This window comes from Labrus bergylta, chromosome 10 (assembly GCF_963930695.1).
Source record: "Labrus bergylta chromosome 10, fLabBer1.1, whole genome shotgun sequence".
Taxonomy (NCBI): Eukaryota; Metazoa; Chordata; class Actinopteri; order Labriformes; family Labridae; genus Labrus; species Labrus bergylta.
The window spans coordinates 852,225-873,446 of NC_089204.1; the positions used below are offsets into that span (position 1 = coordinate 852,225).

A 21,222-nucleotide genomic window follows, 5' to 3' on the forward strand; every position below is an offset into this window, starting at 1 on the left:
CCTCAGTGAAATAACAAACTTCATATTTAAACATATTTATTATACATCTTTGTTTTGTCAAACAGAAAAAACAAAAGCAAATCATTTATCTGTGTTCGATCACTGCTCGTTGCCGTTGAAACACTTGAGCTGCTCAATCGTGCTTCTTCGCTGCATCTCCATTTGTTTGACTCTCATCCAGCTGTCTATGGACAGAGAGGTTTGTCCAAGGCTGAGAGACAGCAACCTGCCAACAGAGTAACAGTCAGTCTTCTTAAAAAAACATGTTTGCTTAAATGAAATCAATCTGTGACAACATATTGTTGCTTTGCACATCTGTTATTTTCATAGTTGGTCATAAATGATTGTGTTTTTTAACACTATTAAAAAAAAGACAAAGGCTTTTAATTCCTGCCCACCTCGCAACAATAAGCATCCTGTGGAGGTCTTCAGCAGATATGCTTTGTGGATCATCCTTCCTCATGTCGACGAAGTCATCCTCAACTGACTGCACCAAAAAGGGCAAGCACATAAAGTACACTTTAGAACAGACTGCCCATTAAGACACACAAACAGGACTAATGAGTACATGAAAGGAACAAGTCAATACTTCCAAGTTACTACACTGATGACGTGGTTATTATAATACTGAAGGCATGCCTTACCTTTGTCACATCATCAGAGATACTGTAATCAAGCAGCCGCACCAAACTCAAGTAAATCCTGAACTTGTTGAGCTGTGATGAAACATGCACCGGCATGTTGATGCTGCTTATATACTCCTCCATGTGAGACTGGTTAACCTGAGACTGTATATTGATGTGGCAGTCTGCCTGTGGAGTAGGAAAGATAAAATAAATATAGTCACTATACCAAATAATATTGTCGTCAATAGAAATGTATGGAGACGTATTATGGTTCAAATTCTCTATTCATCCGTTTACAATAAACAAAAGCTTTTTTTTAAACATAGGACCGGCATGTGCATTATTGTATATAAAGGTAAGGCTATTCAAGATGTAAAGGTCCTAGAAGAACTCATGTAGTGCTTTTCATGTCAGCCCAAACATTACCACTGTGTAAGCCTGAAGAAAGAGCTCGGGCTGACGCAGAGTAAACATGTTTGGTGTTTATGAAGGCATAAACTGGCAATACAGAAGAGACCTTCTGTTGCCCTAGCTGTATTCTATAACCTAGACTATAATCTTGGCCTTAAACTTGGTTTGGTTGAAAAAACAATGTATACATATAGACATATGTTTATTTAGTTCTTTTAATGGGGGTTGATATGCTATATAGGGACCATGAATTATCTGATCTACTGGCCAGTTGTTTCACTGTAACACATTGTCAGCTACAGCTTCTGATCAACCATTGGAGTTGTTTACAGCATGCCTCCCTTCACTGTAGAGCTAATAAATGACGGGGCCTGATGCCTTTTCCAGGATTGTTCCTGTGGCACACAGTTGCAGCCATAGCAACCCAGTGGACCAACACACAGGAATAGCACACAGCACATTCCTTGGGCTGTTCGCATCTGAGTGAGAGCCGAGATAAAGCTGCACACTAGAGGTTCTGCTTTGACCAACCAACTGCCGTTGAGGTGACGTGACTACGCTGGAAAACCACACCCAGCATCAGACATGGCTGTCTCATGAGAGGGCAAAGGAAACCAAACCTCTGCCTGGCCATGTCAGTGAGAAGGGGGGGGGGTGTTTTCAACTTCTAGCTGCATGCCTCATTCTTCTTTGTCCTTACCGGCAGTAGTGAGCGGCCCTCAGATGTGATGAGCACGTTAATATTGCAGGGGAATTCCATCTGATGGTAGTTAAAGTCATATTCAACCTTCTGCCATGAGATCACGTTCCCCAGGGCTGTGATGTTACGCACACCTACACAACAAGAACAAAAACACACAGAGTGTAAATGTTGGGTCAGTTAGTTCACTGAAGTTGGCTCAGTGTTAGAGGAGTCTCACCTGCTGTGTCCAGCTGTCCCTGCTCCAGCTGGGTTTCATCCAGGAACAGGTCAGTGTTTTTGGACAACTGGAGGACTCCACTCAAGAGGCGGTTGCCCACATAATCCTTCTTGGGCACCAATCGCAACTGGTTCATGTTCTGGAGGCTCATGCCCAGATAGTATGACTGCAGCGATAAAAAAAACATTCAGTGTCTTTCATTTCAATTGACATAAATCAATTAAAATCGCACTTTAAAGGTACAGATTTACTCACAGAAGGGACGAGCTGCTGAATGATCTGGTATAGACGCTCAGTGTATGAGGCGACTATTGGACAGCCACTCAGGTTCAAGGTGAACTTTCCAAGTGGGAGTACATCTCTTCTGGTGTATCTTCAAGAAAAATGAATCACACTGTGATAAGACAAAAGCCCTGCTGTAATGCAAGGTCCTGATTACAGTCCATGCAAACTGCATGTGGCTAATGCACATACACCTGTATCAGCCCTGCTTTACTAGATGCTTGAGAACATGAATGGAGAACTCTTGTGAACCAAACCAATTCCATACCAAGGTATTCATTAATCAATGTTATAGAAGCACTTCTGTAAGAAATGATAATGATGTAACAAGGGAGGAATGCTACTACAGATTGTATACTGTTCAAGAAGTAGGTTCTGGATAAAACAGCTAGATGTCCAGCAGATTTGTATTTTAAACTAAGTAATGGTATGTGTGTCATTTGCTGACAAATTGTCTACCTTGATGAGAGCAATGTTAGAAATGTTTTCATTTTTTATCTCTCTCGTCAAATTGGGTCTTTGATAGCAAGTATCAGCTGCTTGTAATAAACAATGGTTTGGAGTGAATTTTATCACTTATCAATTTGTGTTGACTTTAACAGTAATAAATAAACTTGACATACACACTAGAAATGAGATGCAAAATGAGGTACTCTGCAGCAAGAGTATCTCCCAGAAGAACATGAGTTAAGTATGTGTGCAGCTCCGCCTTGACTGAGGCCATCTCGCTCAAGGTTGTAGATAGAACTGAAGAGGAGAAAAGAAAAAGAGTTAAAAAAAAATATTCCTGTTGATACTACAGGTATGTTGTCCTTTAAAGCTTAGAAAGCTTTAACAGCCTTGTTATAATAACACCCAGACATTCCTATTGATGACACATTTTAACATTGATCTGTCTGCTGAGCTGAAAACTATTAATATTTAAGTCAAACACATTTCTAAATGTAGTAAACCTGACAGCAGCTCTTATTTAGAACCAGTGATGAAGTTAGTATGAATTGTGGCTAGGCTCATTAAAATATGTTTCAAGATGCAGCATTATTTATTATTTGACCCTGACATTGTTTTGCGTCTCTTGGACATTGTTATCAATCAGAACTAATGCACTTAAATATATTTCTGAGGATGAAATATTCATAGTAACTGAACTGGATTATCAATAAGCATCTATACTCCGATATTTGGTTCATACAGGAACTGTCGTTCTCCAAGGTGGCTGAGGGCAGCAGGGGGTTGTTGTTTGACAGTTGCTTGGCGTATAGCATGTGAAGGCGAGGAACGAGCGAGGTCGGTGGACTGTGCACTCTCTGTTCCTCTGCCATCTCCATGAATTCTGCAGGGTCAAGGAGGGATGAGGTGGCGTCTCTGTGCAGACATGCCAAGAATGAGTAACAAACATGCACATCACCATTAGAGAGAAATTCATCCTAATATTCCACCAGATATGTGTTCAGTCCGTCTCCACTCTGGAGCTGATAGATCTTTAATTCAGTCAATGTTTGTGCTCAGCTGCGCTGCTCCTGACCTCTGGAAGTCCACAGTACTTTGAAGCAGATACACAAGACTTCCACTATTGCCAGATGCCGGAGCATGGCCCATCAATTTACCATAGAGCGGGACAGGAAGTCATGCACAGATACATTAAAACAGCTGCTTTGTTTTTTGAATAAAACACTCTATTTTGTGTTTTTGTTGTTGAGTGTATGAGGTACGACATACATTGTATTATCTGTGATTCTGTAATGACCGCAGGGACTCCAGCTGTCTGGCGATGCTGCTCTGTGAATGCAGCTTGTGGGAGCATAGCTGACACGTAATGCACACGTATCTGGTGGATTCTGGGTAAATATCTCTTACTTGTTGTGGTCAAATGCACTGAGAGCTGGGTTGACAGAGAGGATTCCATAGACTTCTACTATGTCATTCAGTTTGTAGCTATCCCAGTCCTCGTAAACCTGCCAACACCAAGCACCTTTTAGCTTCTGTTATTCACAAAGTCTGCTGATAACGGTGGCACTACCTATTATTATTACCTATTATTGTTTCAAATGTTATCTCATTGCAATAATATAAAGGTATGAAAGGTACCAAAAGTCAATGTTAAGATACATAACACACCTTGACTAGACAGGATGGGCCTTTCTCTCCTGGTAAGGGGAAGTTTAGGTCAAGATGAGAGGCAGACGCCATGTGGCTGGAAGGGGCTTCTGTCTCCTGCCGCTTAGAGTCTCCATTTCTGTGCTGTTCTGTGTTACTTGGAGGACCTGCAGTGAGAGAAGAACTAGTCTGCATTTATGTCAACATCTCACATTGGAAAGTTGCTTTTGAGTTAAATACCATCAAAATCAAGCTTACTTCTGCTGGAATCAAAGTTTTAGCACTACGAACCAAGCAACAAAGTTTCATTTACAATAATAAAAAAGAAACACCTAAAAAACAGAGATTCTATTTAGTATCTGGCTTCATGAGTCAAATCTCCCACATACCAGTAGGTGGCTCCCTCTGTTTCAGCACGTTTAGGTCTTCCTCTTCCTCATAGCTCCGTTTCTGTCTGGTGGGTGCATACGAGGTTGAAGGAACAACTCTCACTTGGCTTAGGCTGGCATAGCTGTGCAAGAATTAAGGAAAGCTAGGGAGCAGTAGAAAGTCAACTTTGAATATGTATTTCCTCTCTGTCTTTTAAGTATGGCACTGTGAGGACTAGATTAGGATATTTCTTTCACCCAGGGATTTTCTCCAGGAATTGGCACACAGTAGAAAGTTTGCCTCTCTGCAGTCACAGTGTTTCTTGAGTTGAAATCCACCTGTTGATAAACACATATTAGTATGTCAACTGGAATTGAGGGATTTTTGATCTCTTGAGTGATTTGGCTGAGGCTGACTTACCCCACATTCTGTTACATCTTTGTACTTCCCACATTGCAACACCTGGGTATAGCATGATAACATGAAAGCATCTCACATGTTATCAAACACAAGATAGTTGAAAGGGCAGTACTTCTAATTGCAGAGTATCAGGAAACACAAACCTTAGCCTTTGTGGATGGATCAACAGTCTCATACACTCCCATGTAGAACTCTGGATCATACATGTCTTGGATGAAGCAACGAAACTTGACCAGGCTGTTGGGCTTCAGGTAGTGCAAAGGCACATCATTCAAAGATGGGACCTACACCAAAATATATGTGGTTGTTATTTATTAGTTTGTGTGCTTTCAGCTGTGCTGAAATGATTATGTTGAAAAGATACAAGAGAAGCATTACCCAAGTATGAGCATTGTCCTTTTTTAGATGGTCCTTAAAGAAATCAACCACTTTTGCCTCCCATCCAGAGTTTGGAATGTTTTGTGAGTTAGCTAAATACAAAAAGAAAAGTAGCCTTATGTTATTCAGAACTATGTATATTTTGTTTATGGCAATTTTTAAAGCATGTCAGGTTTTGTTTTTGTGTGAACTGTCTCCAGAAAGGCTGATTGTTGTCCAGGACTGAAAATACACAGTGTCATTCAAAGTAAAAGACAAGGAAATTGATAGCCATATTCTGTAAGTATTGGATAAAAAAGACTATTATGAGTGAGGATTTCAACCGACATCACTTCAATATATACAGTCTATGGACATGAGCTACAGTAGCTGCATGATTGTAATTTACACATTTCGGACCGACATAACCATAACAGATATTTGTGCATCCTACTTCAAATAAAATATGGTTACTTTAAGGAATAAAAATTAGTTTTTTGCTCTCATGATTTCATGTAACTGTGAGTGTTTATGCCTTTACACTGATGGACAAAAGAAGCTGAGTTGGAAAATGAACATAAACGCCTGCTCAAGTGGAAACAACAATTCGGAAAATCGGGAAAGAATTGGGTGTATGACTTTTATTAATTGACGTAATGCAAATTAAGTTGCTGTTGATACAACGTCCCAACTGAAAGCACGTGAACACACTGAAGACGGGAGAACGAGAACATCCGAGGAACACTTGAATGCAGATCTTAACAAAGATAAGTAGCATAATGCCATAACCTCTGAAGTTGCCAAGCTCATGCCAAGCTCATAAAAAACACTAGTAGCCTTTCTCTATCTAAGCCAAACAGCTGCATTCAGAAAAGTAATGCTAAGTATTTATGAGTTTAAAGTGTATGGTTAGACCCTGTATTATGCAGGTTTTTAAACAGACTCGCCCGTTTTCGAGCTGAGAAAACGGTTTGAGTTCCGGTTGTAGAAAAGTAGTTAGCGACCAACGACACGCATAAACTTCAAATAAATGTGTTTCTAAGGGATAAGAAAGCTGTGTGGTCGTGATAGTTAGCATAATACGTGGCTATAGAGCTAACCAGGTTCACAATGGCTTTCAAAGTGAAGTTTGAAAAGTGTTCTTCTGCCACATACCAAACATCCCTTGAATCACTGTGAGAGGGTTGTTGATCCAGTCCTGTGTGGAAGGCATCATTAGCCAGTAGCAAAAGTCGGTCAAATGAAAAATTAGCCAAAGCAAATCGCTGTGAAAACACTGTTAACTTCCCCACGCAGGCTCTGGTGAGTCAGGGCGGGAAACTCACGTCATCAGTGAAAAAGTGTAGTTCGCTTGATTTGTATAAAAGGACGCACCGGTGCTCGTAGAAGTTTGTTTATTTACCGCACTACTCCACTTCCAGGCTGTATCGGGAGTTTTAGCTCTACTTTGATGTCGATTGTGTGGTTAGTATAAAATGAATATAAAATGCGTGTGTTGGACCTATATTTAAACTCTTTATTAAACACGTTGTGCTTTGCACACTTGAAAGTGTACATGCCAAGTACATCGTTTTCCAGCCGGTAGGGGGCAACAGTAAGGGGAAGTGCTTGTTTTTCTGCATCCAATGAAATGTGGTCAAATAAGCTGCGTGGTTTAAGTAGATCTATATATCATGTGTTACCATGTTGTAGTAATGGGAGGCGACTGCCGATGATATATAGATCATTGAAATATGGAGGCAGGAAACTGCTGATTGGGGAACTGAATGTGTGTCCCTCTTCTGGTAGTTGCTACGTGTAATTCTAAGGAAAATGGCAGAAAGAAAAAATAATGCCCCCAACGCCAGTGCAAATTTACTGTTCAGCGATGCTCCGGAGTTTAACTTCAACCTGCCTTTTCTGCCAGTGGGTCAGGCCACAGGTCCGGTGGTGTTTGCCGGAGGTGAGTTGACACTGACACAGGATATTTCTCAACTTTAGCGCTGTACGGCTAAGCTAGTGATCAGGAGAACAGGGACCTGCATCTTAGAAGAAACTGAAACAGAGAGCGACAGCCTGAGTGACAATCTGCCTATCAGACTGTTCAATGTTTAGGTATCCTGTGCGATGTGGCACAACTCAACATTTTATTGTGATCTTGGTAGTGTTTAAAACGGAACTGTATTTCCACCTTCACAGCAACCCAGGTGTTTATAACTGTTACACCATATACCTTATTTATCTGACATATACAATACTAACCAAAATGCTAATAAGACATTTATTATTAACATTTTGGTTATTTTTCTTTTTTAAAACTCTTACCACGATTCTAAGCCTAAATGTTGCTGTCGTTATTCACTAGATGATTCAACTGATGTTGGAGAAGAAGACAGCTTTCTTGGTCAGAACTCTGAAAATGTATCAGCCCCCTCTACAATCAACTACTTTGCCAACTCTGTAACCAGTGCTGATCCATTCGCATCCATCGGTCAGTCACCATGCCCGCCTCCTGCCCTGTCAGCAGTGCCCACAACAACATGCCCGGTTTCTGTCCCAAGCAGTCTCAGCACGGCTTCATTACCAACTCCGGGCTCACATATGAATCCTGCTGCTTCCGCGTTTGGCAACCATGTTTACCAGAGCCCTATAGGGCGTCACACTTCTCCACCTACCACAGTGACCTCACCACCTCCCCAGATGCAGCGTCAGGCTCTTAATCCTTACAGACACACCTCCACTTCCAGCAGAGCCAGTCCTTATATCCCAGCGCCAGAGATCCTGCAACAAACACACACACCTCAGCAGAATCCATACTCTCTCAGCTCTCCGCCACAGACCTTCCCACCATCAGGAAACACGTTCACCAAGGTAAATATAAGCTTATCAGTGACTTGGTTGGATATGTGTTATTAATGAATGTTAACTGCACCAGTTAATGAAAAAGTAAGGATCAGAGTTTTTCATCTCTCGTCAGTCTCCTCCAACACAGATTGAAACACTTCAAGCTCCAGCCTCTGCTGCCGGAGCACTAGTTCCTACTGGTCCCATGATGCCATACAACTACAGTGTCTATGAGCCTGTTCAGCCTCACTGGTTCTACTGCAAGCAAGTGGAATCAAAGAGTGTCTGGCTTCCTTTCAGTTTTATCGACTCCCTTCAGCTAGAGGAGACATATAACTCAGGTGATATGCAAACACCCAGATAATCGAAGCACTCACATTGCACTTTCACTGTGACTGGTTCTAATGTAGGCTCTTTGTCCTTATAGTTCAACCAGACCCGGAAAATGTGATTGTGCGTACAGACGGTGGGCGTTATGATGTGCAGCTGTATGACAGAGTACGAACTGCAGTGTACTGGGAGGAGGAGCCTACAGAAGTTCGGCGCTGCTCTTGGTTCTACAAAGGGGATACAGACAGTCGCTTTATTCCTTACTCTGAGGAGTTTAGTGAAAAGCTTGAGGTATGACCACAAACGGGTATTGTGTCAATAAAAAACATCCTTTTTTGTAACAAAGTTTATTAGGGCAATTGTAGTGCGCCCTTCGAGTCAAACACATGCTAGTTGTCTTCCAGTTCTGCATCAGCTGGCACAATGGACGTGGAATTATTGTATTGCACATCACTGTGTTTTCTTTTTTCTATAACTCAGGCAGAATATAAGAAAGCTGTGTCTACCAACCAGTGGCACCGTAGGCTAGAGTTTCCATCTGGAGAGACCATTGTTATGCACAATCCAAAGGTAAACTCTTGGTGTTGAGCATTCAGTTGCGATCTTCACTAGTCTGATTTACTGACTTCTGATTGTCTCTGTAGGTCATTGTGCAGTTTCAGCCCTCCTCCATGCCAGATGAGTGGGGCACAACTCAGGACGGACAGACCAGGCCCAGAGTGGTGAAGAGGGGGATTGATGATGACCATGATGAAGTGCCTGATGGTAGATATATCCCAATTTCAATTCATTTAATCCAAGTGAAAAAAAAGTTTATCAAACAATCTCAGCTTGAACTTCGTCATAAATGTTGTAAATGTGCTAAACTTAATTAATATTGAAAACATATATATGGATGAAGACTAGATTAGTGACCTATGTGAAATCCTGTGGACCGTTTTCCAGGTGAGCTTCCCAAGGTGGATCATATTGTGTTTATGGTTCACGGTATTGGTCCTGTGTGTGACCTGAGGTTTAGGAGCATGGTCGAGTGTGGTAAGTACCATTTAATCATGCCATTTGCCAGTTTGAGTATACCTGTCGTGTTTCAAATAAACTCTAAAAATCCTTGTGCTTTCAGTGGATGACTTCCGAAGTGTATCACTGAAGCTGCTGAACAGTCACTTTAAGAACCCCTTGGATAACCACACAATCAGCAGGGTGGAGTTCCTCCCTGTCCAGTGGCACACAGCTCTACATGGGGATGCTACTGGAGTGGACAGGTAAGCAGGTTTACACTGACTGTGTAATGAATTCACACGTAATCTGAAGCCTTCATCTACACACACATACCCTCTTCGGTCTCTTTTATCATCTGATATTCTGAAATCTTTTGGACAGGTATTGATTCATTGTACAGAAGGTAACTGCTGGAAGGACGGACCAAATGTATATTTGTATAATTCTGACAATTGTCATAAAAAGACCACTACCAACATTTAGTTTTCCTGCTCAGATTGTTAAACTCAATACCTGTCTGAGGCCATCACACACTTAGAACAGGTTCAGATTTATAAATAAAGTTTCAGTTTAAAAATGGCTCAATAAACCTGTGAACTGCAAAGACGTTTGAAATCATTGTAGTAAAAAAAACAAAGGGTGAGTGCATTTGTTGGAAAGTATTTTCAGATATTAGTTATGAAGAATAATCATAGTGGGAAATAATAACAAATAGTGAAAAGGGAACAAAACTGCTTCTCCACATTTTCTTTGCCCTGTATAGAATCGTTAAATGTGTTACATACTTTCTATGTGAAGATAAAAACATGTTTAGCTATCTATGATCTGTTGCTTTGTTTTATCTCCTAAACTAAACACTGTATTGTATATCTAAGTTGGAACCAGTTCTCCTACCACTCTGAACAGCAATCCCAGGCTGTCTCCCTGAGTTGCTGTTTACTTTTTATATCTAGATAACCAAATCTAGATAACCAATACAGACATCTAGATAACCAATACATACATCTAGATAACCAATACAGAATATAAATTTTTTTATCACCAGATGTATAATTTTCTTTGTTCTCTTTGTAGGAGGATAAAAAAGATTACCTTGCCCAGTACTGGACGTTTACGACACTTTACAAATGAGACTTTGTTAGATGTGCTTTTCTACAACAGTCCCACTTACTGTCAGACCATCATGGACACAGTTGCTCAAGAGATTAACAGACTATATGCCTTGTTCATGAAGAGGAACCCAGACTACAAAGGATGCATGTCGGTGGCGGGACATAGCTTAGGTAATAACTGGTTACTAACCCATTTATACACACAGCTTCCATTTGTCTTGTTTTTAAACTAGATTGGATTTTTCTTCCTTGTACCTGCAGGTTCCTTGATTCTATTTGACCTGTTGTCAAATCAGAAGAATAGCTCTGTGGCCATGCCTATGATAGCAACCGCTAATGGAGACACCAAAAAGGTCATACATAATTCAACAGAAACATAAATCTATTATTCTTTTAAACACAAAGTATTTTAATTCATCATGAGCACTTCTTTGTGTAATAGATAATTGCAAAAACAATGCTGCACATAATAGTTTATTCTGCCTCTCACATCAGGTGGCAGCCCCCGTTACACAGGAAAATAATGCTGTTGCTCATCAAGCTGAGGAAGAAGAGGGGAAGGAGTTTGAAGATCTTTCTGCTATGCTGGAACATCTGGGCTTGTCTGAGTACAAGAGTACATTTGATGACGAGAGGATTGACAAAGAGTCTTTTGTGAGAATAAAAGCCTGCTTGTTATTAAGTCAGAAGTGTTATCCAGTGTTTTAGGCTCCAGGCCATGTTTTAGTGGACATATTTTCTTTCCTGTTATACCATATACAATTCCCTGAATTTGCAAATTGTCAGATCAATAACGAGTACAAGTCATGTACCAGTGTAACTGCCTAAAACTAAAAAGCTTTATACTTTTACCCTGTATGGATGGGATATGATTGTTGCAAGGCTTGGCTCAGTTAAGCACCTTTTAATATGTGAACAATTCAAAAACTGAGAATCATTGCCATAGAAAATCCTTTTATCAGGCTTGAAAGTCCTAACCATATAAAAGCATGGTTTAATGTAGGCATATGGAGGAACACATCTCTCTTTCAATGAGTGGGCTTCATAGTAAATCCTGGGATTAGAATGTTATTTAAAAAAAAAAATAATAATATATATATATATATATATATATATATAAAGTGACTGTTTCCCCTTACCCTGGTGTTGCATTCTTTCAGCTTATGTGCACGGTTGAGGACTTGAAAGAGATGGAAATCCCACTTGGTCCAAGGAAAAAGATTGCCAAGTTCATCAAAGAACGACTGAACAAGCAGGTATATTTGTCTCTTTAGCACCAGTGTTGCTTGCAGCTTGTTGGTGGTGACTGTCTTTTTTTTCACATGCAAAGGCTATGTGTCAGGCAAAAAAGAAAGCAGAGGTGAAAGAGGTCAGTCAAGTTGTGGCGCCTCCATCAGCAGCTGAAACTCTTCCTGATGCCTCTGGGAAAACTCTTCCAGTTGGAAACAGCTTCTCCTCCATCCATGTCGACTACAACTACTTTGAAGTTGGAACAGGACAGGTAAATGGTACTGATAAGACACATTTAAAGCTAACTTTGAAGGTTACTTTCAATGTAATAATAAAATGTAATGATGATATAACATGAATATAACTTTTCTTAATGTTTGATTCTGTAGCTGTCAGTGGTTTACCAGGCCCTGGACTTCGAGCCAGTCAATTTCTTTGCCTTGGGTTCTCCAATTGGCATGTTCCTAACAGTCAGAGGTCTGGAAAAGATTGAAGAAACTTACCAGCTTCCCACATGCAAGGGGTTCTTCAATATCTACCATCCAGTATGCAGCCCTTCTAATTTGTATATTATAAATATTAGCATGGTCAATATTTAATATTGTCAAATCTAGTTATTGCCTTTATATGAATGAATCTTCAAAGAAATCAAAACTTTAAGCTGCAAGTATTATCAATGAAACTGAGTTACTCTCTCAATGACAAATGGTTGTCAATAACTGAATCCATTTTCTTTCAGTTGGATCCAGTGGCATATAGGATTGAGCCCATGATAATACCAGACTTGGACTTGAAGCCTGTCTTGATCCCACATCACAAAGGAAGAAAGAGGCTTCATCTGGGTACAGCATACGCTTATTATTTGATCCCTAATTTGTGTTTCCCCAAACATCAGCCATTGTTCATTTTTCTGCCCTAACGTATGTGCACTGAAAGTTTAACCATAGACATTTTTAAATATTGTTTGAAAGTAGTTGTCTATAATACATATAAATAGTATTTCTACTTTCAGTTGAATGGTCATTGATGGTCACAGTGGCAGTTAGGAAAGGTTGTTTTGTCATTTGCAGTATAAGCTATTGGTTTAGTAGTAATCTGTTTAATTGTTCTCCAGATTGGAAATGATACCAAAGAAGAGTTGATAATAAAGATTTATTGATAGGGATGTTCCACTGATGGTTTTATGTCAGGCTTCTGCTATTCACATAACAAAAACCCCAAGTTGTTACTAAAGGCAGAGTCACTGGTGTTCAAAATCGTGTGTGTGTGTGTGTGTGTGTGTGTGTGTGTGTGTGTGTGTGTGTGTGTGTGTGTGTGTGTGTGTGTGTGTGTGTGTGTGTGTGTGTGTGTGTGTGTGTGTGTGTGTGTGTGTGTGTGTGTGTGTGTGTGTGTGTGTGTGTGTGTGTGTGTGTGTGTGTGTGTGTGTGTGTGTGTGTGTGTGTGTGTGTGTGTGTGTGTGTGTGTGTGTGTGTGTGTGTGTGTGTGTCTAGTATGAGTGAAGGGAAGTCTTCAAATGCACTAATAACCATTTGTAAATCAAGACAATTATCTGTGTATAGGTAAATGTTCAAATTCCATAAACCTCTTTTGGTTCTTATTAAAATCCCTTGAAACGCTTTTCATGGGGATTGATTTTATAATGGATGTTTTTTTTTGTGTAACAGAACTGAAGGATAGTCTCTCCAGGATGGGCTCTGACCTAAAGCACGGTTTCATCAGCTCCCTGAGGACTGCCTGGCAGACGCTCAACGAGTTTGCTCGTGCTCACACATCATCTGCCCAGCTTCAGGCTGAGCTGGCTATTGTAGCCAATCAGATCGAAGAGCAGGAGAAGCAAGCTCGGGAGGGTAGGTTTCACTGAATGTTGACAGCTCTAACAATGTATAAGGTCAGTGAGAGACTTCTAACTGTATTCTGTATTTTCTCAGACCACAAGATCCCAGACAGCCTTGAGCCACTAAAGGAAGAGGAGCCTGAGGTGAAGATCGGATTGCTCAATGGAGGAAATCGTATCGACTACGTCCTGCAGGAGAAGCCCATCGAGAGTTTCAACGAGTACCTGTTTGCCCTCCAGAGTCATCTTTGCTACTGGTACTGAGGACTTGATTTCACTTAGGCTTTTTACTACTGTTAAAAGAGGTTTGAAAATTCAATCCATCCACCACTTTGCAATTGCTATCATTAGATGATTCATTATTAAGTGACAGACAGCATAGCATTTCATTACCAAGCAATGCAAATAATTTTTAGTCAAGTTGCTTCCAGAGAATTATGTTTAGGTATTTATTGGGCTTAATTATAGTAAACTGAAAAGAAGCTGAATAAAACTCAACCATAAATCTTGTTTCTTTTACATTCTTGTCAGACATTTTACATGAAGCCTGTTGCCAATGAATGAAAAGCTTATATATTAACACTTCTGTTCATTTCAGGCAATCTGAAGACACAACTCTGCTTCTTCTCAAAGAGATCTACAAGGATATGGGGATCCAGCCAGAACAGATAGGACACTCCTAAGCTTTTCCTTGATGAGTTGTTTCCCCATTCTGATTTTCTCCCCTCTTATTTTCTATTCATGTAGTTTACTGTATCAGATTGACTAATAAAATGTATAGTGCCATTTGTCTTAAATTAAGAAGCATACAAATGAGATTATAAAGTTAAATAAAAGACACTTGAAAATGTAATATTTTGTTTTTTTATTGTATAAATTATGAAACTGGTCAGGGTTATGTAAAATAGGCATTATGAAACCAAATGCTAACAGCAACATGACATTCTTTCAGACCTCTGTAAGTTTAGATTTCATAGGCAAAAATTCTAAATAAATAATTTTACTGGCAGAACTTCTGTTTAAATTGTGCATGTGAAAGACACCCTTTCTCCTTGAGAGTGAGATGACTAAACGCTGCTATATGTTTATTGAAACGTTATCAAATTTATTACACTATTGGATGAGAATAACACTTAAATTGTGAAAAAAACCTCAATGACTGAACTGTTCAGACATATCCTCTCTTATGAGCTGGAATACAAATTATTAGATCAACACCACTTAGCAAAGTTTGAAGATTCTGTATCACTGTAAGCATGTAGGCACATACATCAAACGTTTCATTCTTGTGTATAAAACAAAGACACTTCTGAAAAGTATTTACATGTGTGGCTGTAACATTACATCTCTGACAAAGTTTGTTAAACAATAATAATGGTCCACATAGACCTGATATAGCACTGCATGCTACAAGCATATCTCTGCAAATGCTAGAACTAGTTTGTCAACCTGCTTTTCTGTTAACTTGGAAGCTGCGAGAGAAAGTAATTGTCACATAAAACAAGTAAAAGGTCCCTTTTTTAACATCATTACTCTGGAACAATTTGTACAAAGCAGTAGCACTCCCTTATCAAACCACAACCAAAACATTATTTTTAACTTGCAGAAAGCTCGGAATCCATAGAAACTAGCTGCTTCTTGTGCAGTCAACTTGTTTTTGTTTTTTTTCAATTTAAGAAACCACAACTCATTTTTAATGTTGACATTAACTTTAGAGGAAAATACCTGGACTTATTTGAAGCACTTTTCCTCTTTAAAATGCTAAAGGTTGACAGGTTGGATGTATTTTATATTGCTTGATATCATCCTGTCTGCTAAAACTGACAGAGTTTGCACTCAGCAGTAAAAGGACGTTATGCAGTACAAGCTGTGAAAATGATGAAGAACCGTTCCCATTCAGGAGCTGTATTTAAAGCAGGTAATATGACAGAATGAGAAGTTATGTGTCCCGAGACAATGACAGCATGCTGTCAGGTAAAATGTATACCATATGATTGAGACTGCTTCAAGAACAGATGTACCATGTGTGGAAACTTCACATTGATCATATATTTACTACATTCATTTGTCTGCAGCTGTGCGGTGAAATGCAGAAGGATCTATGTAAACATGTCTGTAGTGCAGTTATAATGTCAGCTCCTCACAGTATTAAGGTTGAAATACGTAGAGTCAAGCTCAGTCTTCTGTTTTGCTTTGAGTCTTATAGGCCTGTTTGCGAAGGTGAGATTCAATCTCTTCACGGAAAACCAACATGCCCAGGTGAGAGTGAGAGGCCTCGTTCATAGCCTTGGACTGTATGCACATGCGGTACTGCTCTGGCGTTAGCTCATCTGCACACTGCTTCTCGTGCCACAGGTGGAAAAGACCGGACACTGGTGTCCTAATGACTATGAGGTCACTCCGAAGATACTTCCTGTACAAGTGGACATCTTCGACACCCCAGCCTTTGACTTCAAGATCAAACCCACCTGGAGTCATACAATCAATTTGTAAATTGTATGTTAATGTGACCATTAGATTGTACTTAGAATAAAAATGAATTAAATGATAGGTTCTTACCAATGTTAAGGAAATCTGAGCGATACTGACACGTCATTCCAAAGCCAAAGTCTCTCCAAAATCCAGCATCTTTTTTGTGAATCTATTGGAAGAAAATTCTCATGTTAAATTACAAAAACAAGGGAAAACCACATATTTAGTCGAGCCAAAAGTTCATGCTAATATTAGGAAATACAATGCGTCAAGTTAAACTTCCACTGCACATACAGTATATTAAGGAAAGATTTTTCAGAGACATTGTGTAAAATGAAAATAAAAAAACAGAATGGGATGATTATCCAAACATGGTGCTATATCAGATTTATTCTGGGGTTTCAAAGACTGATACATATCATTGTTTCAGGAAAATGATGTGCCTATTTTCAAAGACCAGTTCCTTAAACATTTGAAATGTTTCACCATTCATGCTTGATGTAGGATTACAGCTATGGTAAATGGACTTGAGCTTATATAGCACTTTGCTAGTCTTCCAACTACTCAAAGCGCTTTTACACCACATGTCACACCCACCCATTCACAGACTGATGGTAGTGATGATCGCTATGTAGTATCATCCATCAGAAGTAATAAATGCCATTCATACACCGCCACTGAAGCAGGGGGAGCAATTCAGGGTTAAGTGTCTTGTCCAAGGACACATCGGACATGTTGCTCAGCTGGGGATTGAACCCTTGACCTTCCGGTTGACAGGCAACGACTGCACCAACTGAGCCACAGCTGGTCAATAGTTCATGGTTTTTAATTCTCCAAACATTTCCAATGGGTGACAGCATTCATAGAGCCTTCACACATTTTAAAGTTACCTATGCCATGTGCATGAATGCACCCCCCATGCCATCTTGCTCTTTTTATACCTAATCATGTCACTAACCTGTCAACCTAATAAACTGAAAGATGTTCCACCTTTTTCAGTCTTTAGTTGCCAGTGTCCCAACTTTTCTCAAAGGTGTTGCTGGCAACATTTTCAAAATAGGCACATTGTTTTCCTAAAACAGTTTCTCAGTTTCAATATTTGATATGTTGTCTCTGTGCTATTTATAATTAATAATGAGGCTTCCAATGTTTGGAAGATCATCAGATTCTATTTTCATTTTCATTTTACACAGTGCCCCAACTTTTTAGGGAATGGGGTTTGTATAACTGTCTCTGTAATAGTTAGTGAACTTTCAGGCCTTACCAGTTGGAGTTCAGTGGGTGGAGCCAGCTCCAAACTTCCATAGACTATGGCAGGATTGTATAGACTGAACACCACTGGATAGAAGACTTTTTTATCTAAAAAAATAGTCAATTTTGACTTAGTAACACCCAACATAAATACATACAAAAACTTAAGAGAGCATAAATATGGTTAATCTGGTCAACATCATGTAAAACTGTACTTGGAGCAGTTTGGAGACGACATGTATTGAGGAACTCCAGGGTGAAATGGATGTCAACGTCACAAAAAAACATCAAGACGTCGCCTTTCTTCCAGGCATGAGCTCCAATATCCAGACCCCGACCTCGTGAAAACTCTTCCTCTACTGGGATCACAGTGTAATTAGAGAAGCTCTCTTCCCTGAAAAACAATAGATGCTGTAGTTTAAAAATCATTTGACGAATTGCCTTTAGGAATAAAACAAACACATTCAAAGTCATTTCTCAGTGAAATAACAAACCTAGTAATTTTTTCCAAGGATGACTTCACCTCCTGTAGACCTTCCTGTCCAAAATAAACCACTGTGAGATGTACTTGTCTGTCCTGCTGTATGCACACCTCCCTAGAAACATATGTTTTCATTTTTACATTAATTAAAGACAACAAAGATAATGTCTCATAAAACAAAAGATGAGGAAGACCAGGTCAATATCTATTTCTGAACTGACCATGCTATGTTTAATAGACAGAAACAGTTTGTGTAAATTCTCACCTGAAGTTTTGCAAGAACTGTGAAAAAGTTTCAACTCTGCCTGCCAGAGGCACAATGATGTTAATGATTAATTCTGATGTTTCTAAAGATGTACTCCTGACTTTCATTAAGGGACCAAATGGCCTGAATAGCGTGACGTGGCGAAAGCTGGTGGAATCCTCTTTGGCAAAGAAGAGCTCATAAAGCGTCCCTTTGTCTCGCTCTGTCCTATACAGTCCTGAAAAGAATAATAATAAAAGTGAATACTACACCAAGAAAACATACTAACAGTCACCATTCATTAATAATGCAGATGTTACCTTCAGTAAAGTGACCCTCTGTGTAGATTTGTCTCTGCATTGGCATGTCTTCCTCAACACCATCCTCCTCATCAGGGTTGTTGATGATGTCCAGTGCTGCCTCGATGACCTCCACCAGCTCATCCCTGCGATCCTTACGGACGGGTTTCTCCTCTGGGTGTCGTGTAAGCCCCATTTCCAGCTGGTACACCTTGGACAAGGTGAAACTCTCAAAAGGCACTAAAGCATACTCACTAGGAAGGCGTGCCGCTGTGTTGACCTCAGCCTTGTCTATCTGTGAGTGTAGGTACTCCAGCAGATCTCCTGGCTCTTGGTCTTTCGTCTCAGCCAAACCCTGGACCCCAGGGAGCTCTTTCTTTTCCTGCAGAAGCTTTAGTTTCTCACTCATTTCCTGCAGTTCTTGTTTGAGCTGGGCAATCTGGCGCTTGAGACTGGCAGCACGGTTTAGGTGATGCTCCTCCTGTTCCTGCAGTAGGGCCTGGTAATACTCTCTGCTGTAGGTCTCCCCTGCTAAACCAGGCAAGACCAGGCTGACATCTGCAGGAGGTGTGCACTCGAGGAGGTATGCAAAGAGCATCAGCACCAGCAGCAGGAAGAGGCCGAGGAAAAGCCAGCGGATCCGGCCCTGGAGTGGCAACCCCCGCCTGGGCATCACTCTAGCATTAAAAGCTATAGCTGGCAAGTCTGCATCCTATGTCCCCCTTTTTACAGTGTGCACATCATCTTTGAGGTTTGGAATGCAGTTCTGTCATGTGCCAAATGCTGTTCCTGTGTCTTGGCTTGGAAAATGATTATATGTATCTGTCTTGTGTTGATCATATGATGATCACCTATGAGAAACTACAGAAATCCACAATAAGTCAAGGATCTACTACAGAGAGGGTAGTTTGTTAGTTTATAAATTAATTGTACTTATTAAGATTTAAATAGTAAGATAATAACAACTGATAATAATTTCACTCAGTCAAAACACAGCACATTAAGCATTTGTCACAATTGAGAAATAGAGAATTGATTGCAGCTTAAGCGCTTGCAGCTAGCTCTAAGCTAAACAGCACGGAGAGAAATAGTGGTTTAGCTCCGAACTTGATCTAAGGATTGACATCCGGTTAACGAACATAGTTTCCAGAATAAAAGCACGAAATTCTCGAGGACAATCGTGGAATAAAAGGATACGTGTAGCTGAAATTTTGCCACAGTACAACCACAGAATTAGCATGGTCAGATAATGCGAGATTCAGGCTAAAGGAATCCAATACCAGACCACTATATTAAATCCTTAATTGAACCTCAGCATCTTGCCTTGAGTATCGTTGACACCTCAACTTATCAACCACATACATACCACACAAAATAATGTCTTAAGAGTCTAAACTATGGTTACAGCCTTCAGCACACAGAGTAGGCTAATGCATTGTTTTTTCTATACGGATTTCTCTTTACCTGGTCACAGGTGTGGATTAGATTAAAAAAAGCTATTTTTAAACAAAGAATGGGCTGACATGTTTGGTAGTTTAACTATAAAACTGAATATTTACTAAAACGGGCATCAATTTGTGTTACGTCTGTCTAATTTTAAAGAACTTTCCTTCGAGAAATTGTGCTAATGTAAATCTCGGAAATGCATACTTTGGAAAATCTAAACCGGAAGCTGACGGAGTTCATTGGCTAGTTGTGTATTGATCCGAGCTACACCGCTCTTCGAGGTTATTCTGGTCGGATAGTGTCAGCTTGGCAGTTATGATAGTGAAAGACCAACTACTTACCTTATGTCGTCTTTGTTCAGGTCTGTGTTTAGAGCCGACGACCAAGAACGAAACCTCCGCAAGCACACTGTGCCACAAAATGCCACGGAGCAAAAAGAAACGAGTGGGTCGTAGTCTACTTCCGGTGAAAAATTGACCAATGGGATGTAGACTTACGTCATAAACCCTTTCGGTTCTGCAGTGCCCTTTAATATAATGCTCAGGGTTCTTGTTCAGCTTAACGTCTTTGTATTTATTTCCCAGATAACTTCAACGGACATCCTTTTATACCACAATGTTTTATATAACAAAACAATCCAGTTTATATTTGTTTTGCAATTATTATCAAGCTAGTTCAATTTCACCATGAGCAAAGTATTAGCCTACTCAGGGTCATTTATATGTTATATATTGCTTCGGTTGGCTACTATGAATGTAATGACTTACAATAATTTGATATGGCCGTACTACTTTGTTATACTGTTTAGAAATCCCCTGTTCCAACTTGTAAACACAAACTGATCTGTGACAACAGATTAGCTGAATCTGATTTATATTACTCTAAAAAGAGAGATCTTGGTAATGTCCATGAATTGCATCTGCTGTCAATACAGTACGGTGGATAATATCCTTTATCAAATAATTCTAAGGGAAGCAGAATCACCAGAAAACATACATGGGTGTGGTGGGTATAATATTTTGTCTATATTTTATTCGTACCCCTCTAAAAGTGATGTCAGCGTCTTAAAAACTATGCCTACTATTATTTTTCATAAATAACAAAGAGGCCATTCAATTGTTACACTGAAATATCAGCACATACTAAACCTAAAAAGTCTCAAACACCTTCACACATTCACATATGGCTATGCCTTCAGGATAAAAGAAACAAGGTTTCT

General features: G+C 39.8%; 3 protein-coding genes across 4 annotated transcripts; 1 reads left to right on the plus strand and 2 right to left on the minus strand.

The window, feature by feature from the left end:
* Positions 1–19: 19 nt before the first annotated feature.
* Positions 20–6,839, minus strand: mcmbp (minichromosome maintenance complex binding protein). The gene is made up of 16 exons (XM_065959288.1): positions 6,638–6,839; positions 5,504–5,595; positions 5,269–5,409; positions 5,126–5,167; positions 4,953–5,043; positions 4,726–4,848; positions 4,358–4,503; positions 4,097–4,194; positions 3,432–3,604; positions 2,863–2,986; positions 2,213–2,330; positions 1,958–2,123; positions 1,738–1,871; positions 645–812; positions 399–487; positions 20–226 (listed from the first exon to the last, which is right to left on the minus strand). Exons 1-16 carry the CDS (start codon positions 6,696–6,698, stop codon positions 100–102), a joined length of 1,893 nt encoding a protein of 630 aa, XP_065815360.1. The 5' UTR covers positions 6,699–6,839; the 3' UTR covers positions 20–99.
* Positions 6,840–7,007: 168 nt separating this feature from the next.
* Positions 7,008–14,663, plus strand: sec23ip (SEC23 interacting protein). Of its 2 annotated transcripts, none has more exons than XM_020654457.3 (18): positions 7,008–7,424; positions 7,827–8,332; positions 8,439–8,646; positions 8,733–8,926; positions 9,116–9,205; positions 9,280–9,400; positions 9,581–9,670; positions 9,756–9,897; positions 10,709–10,917; positions 11,008–11,099; positions 11,242–11,400; positions 11,907–12,002; positions 12,077–12,247; positions 12,366–12,521; positions 12,716–12,818; positions 13,641–13,823; positions 13,905–14,067; positions 14,409–14,663. In XM_020654457.3, the coding sequence occupies exons 1-18, from the start codon at positions 7,295–7,297 to the stop codon at positions 14,491–14,493; spliced, it is 2,898 nt and encodes a 965-aa protein (XP_020510113.1). In that variant the 5' UTR covers positions 7,008–7,294; the 3' UTR covers positions 14,494–14,663. The 2 variants fall into 2 exon arrangements, with proteins under 2 accessions (XP_020510113.1, XP_020510114.1); XM_020654458.3 differs by having other exon boundaries at positions 8,454–8,646.
* csgalnact2 (chondroitin sulfate N-acetylgalactosaminyltransferase 2) lies at positions 14,661–20,487 on the minus strand. Its single transcript, XM_020654460.3, has 8 exons — positions 20,345–20,487; positions 18,579–19,418; positions 18,280–18,496; positions 18,028–18,129; positions 17,749–17,927; positions 17,547–17,641; positions 16,370–16,451; positions 14,661–16,278 (listed from the first exon to the last, which is right to left on the minus strand). Exons 2-8 carry the CDS (start codon positions 19,228–19,230, stop codon positions 15,986–15,988), a joined length of 1,620 nt encoding a protein of 539 aa, XP_020510116.1. The 5' UTR covers positions 19,231–19,418; positions 20,345–20,487; the 3' UTR covers positions 14,661–15,985.
* Between the last annotated feature and the right edge of the window lie 735 nt (positions 20,488–21,222).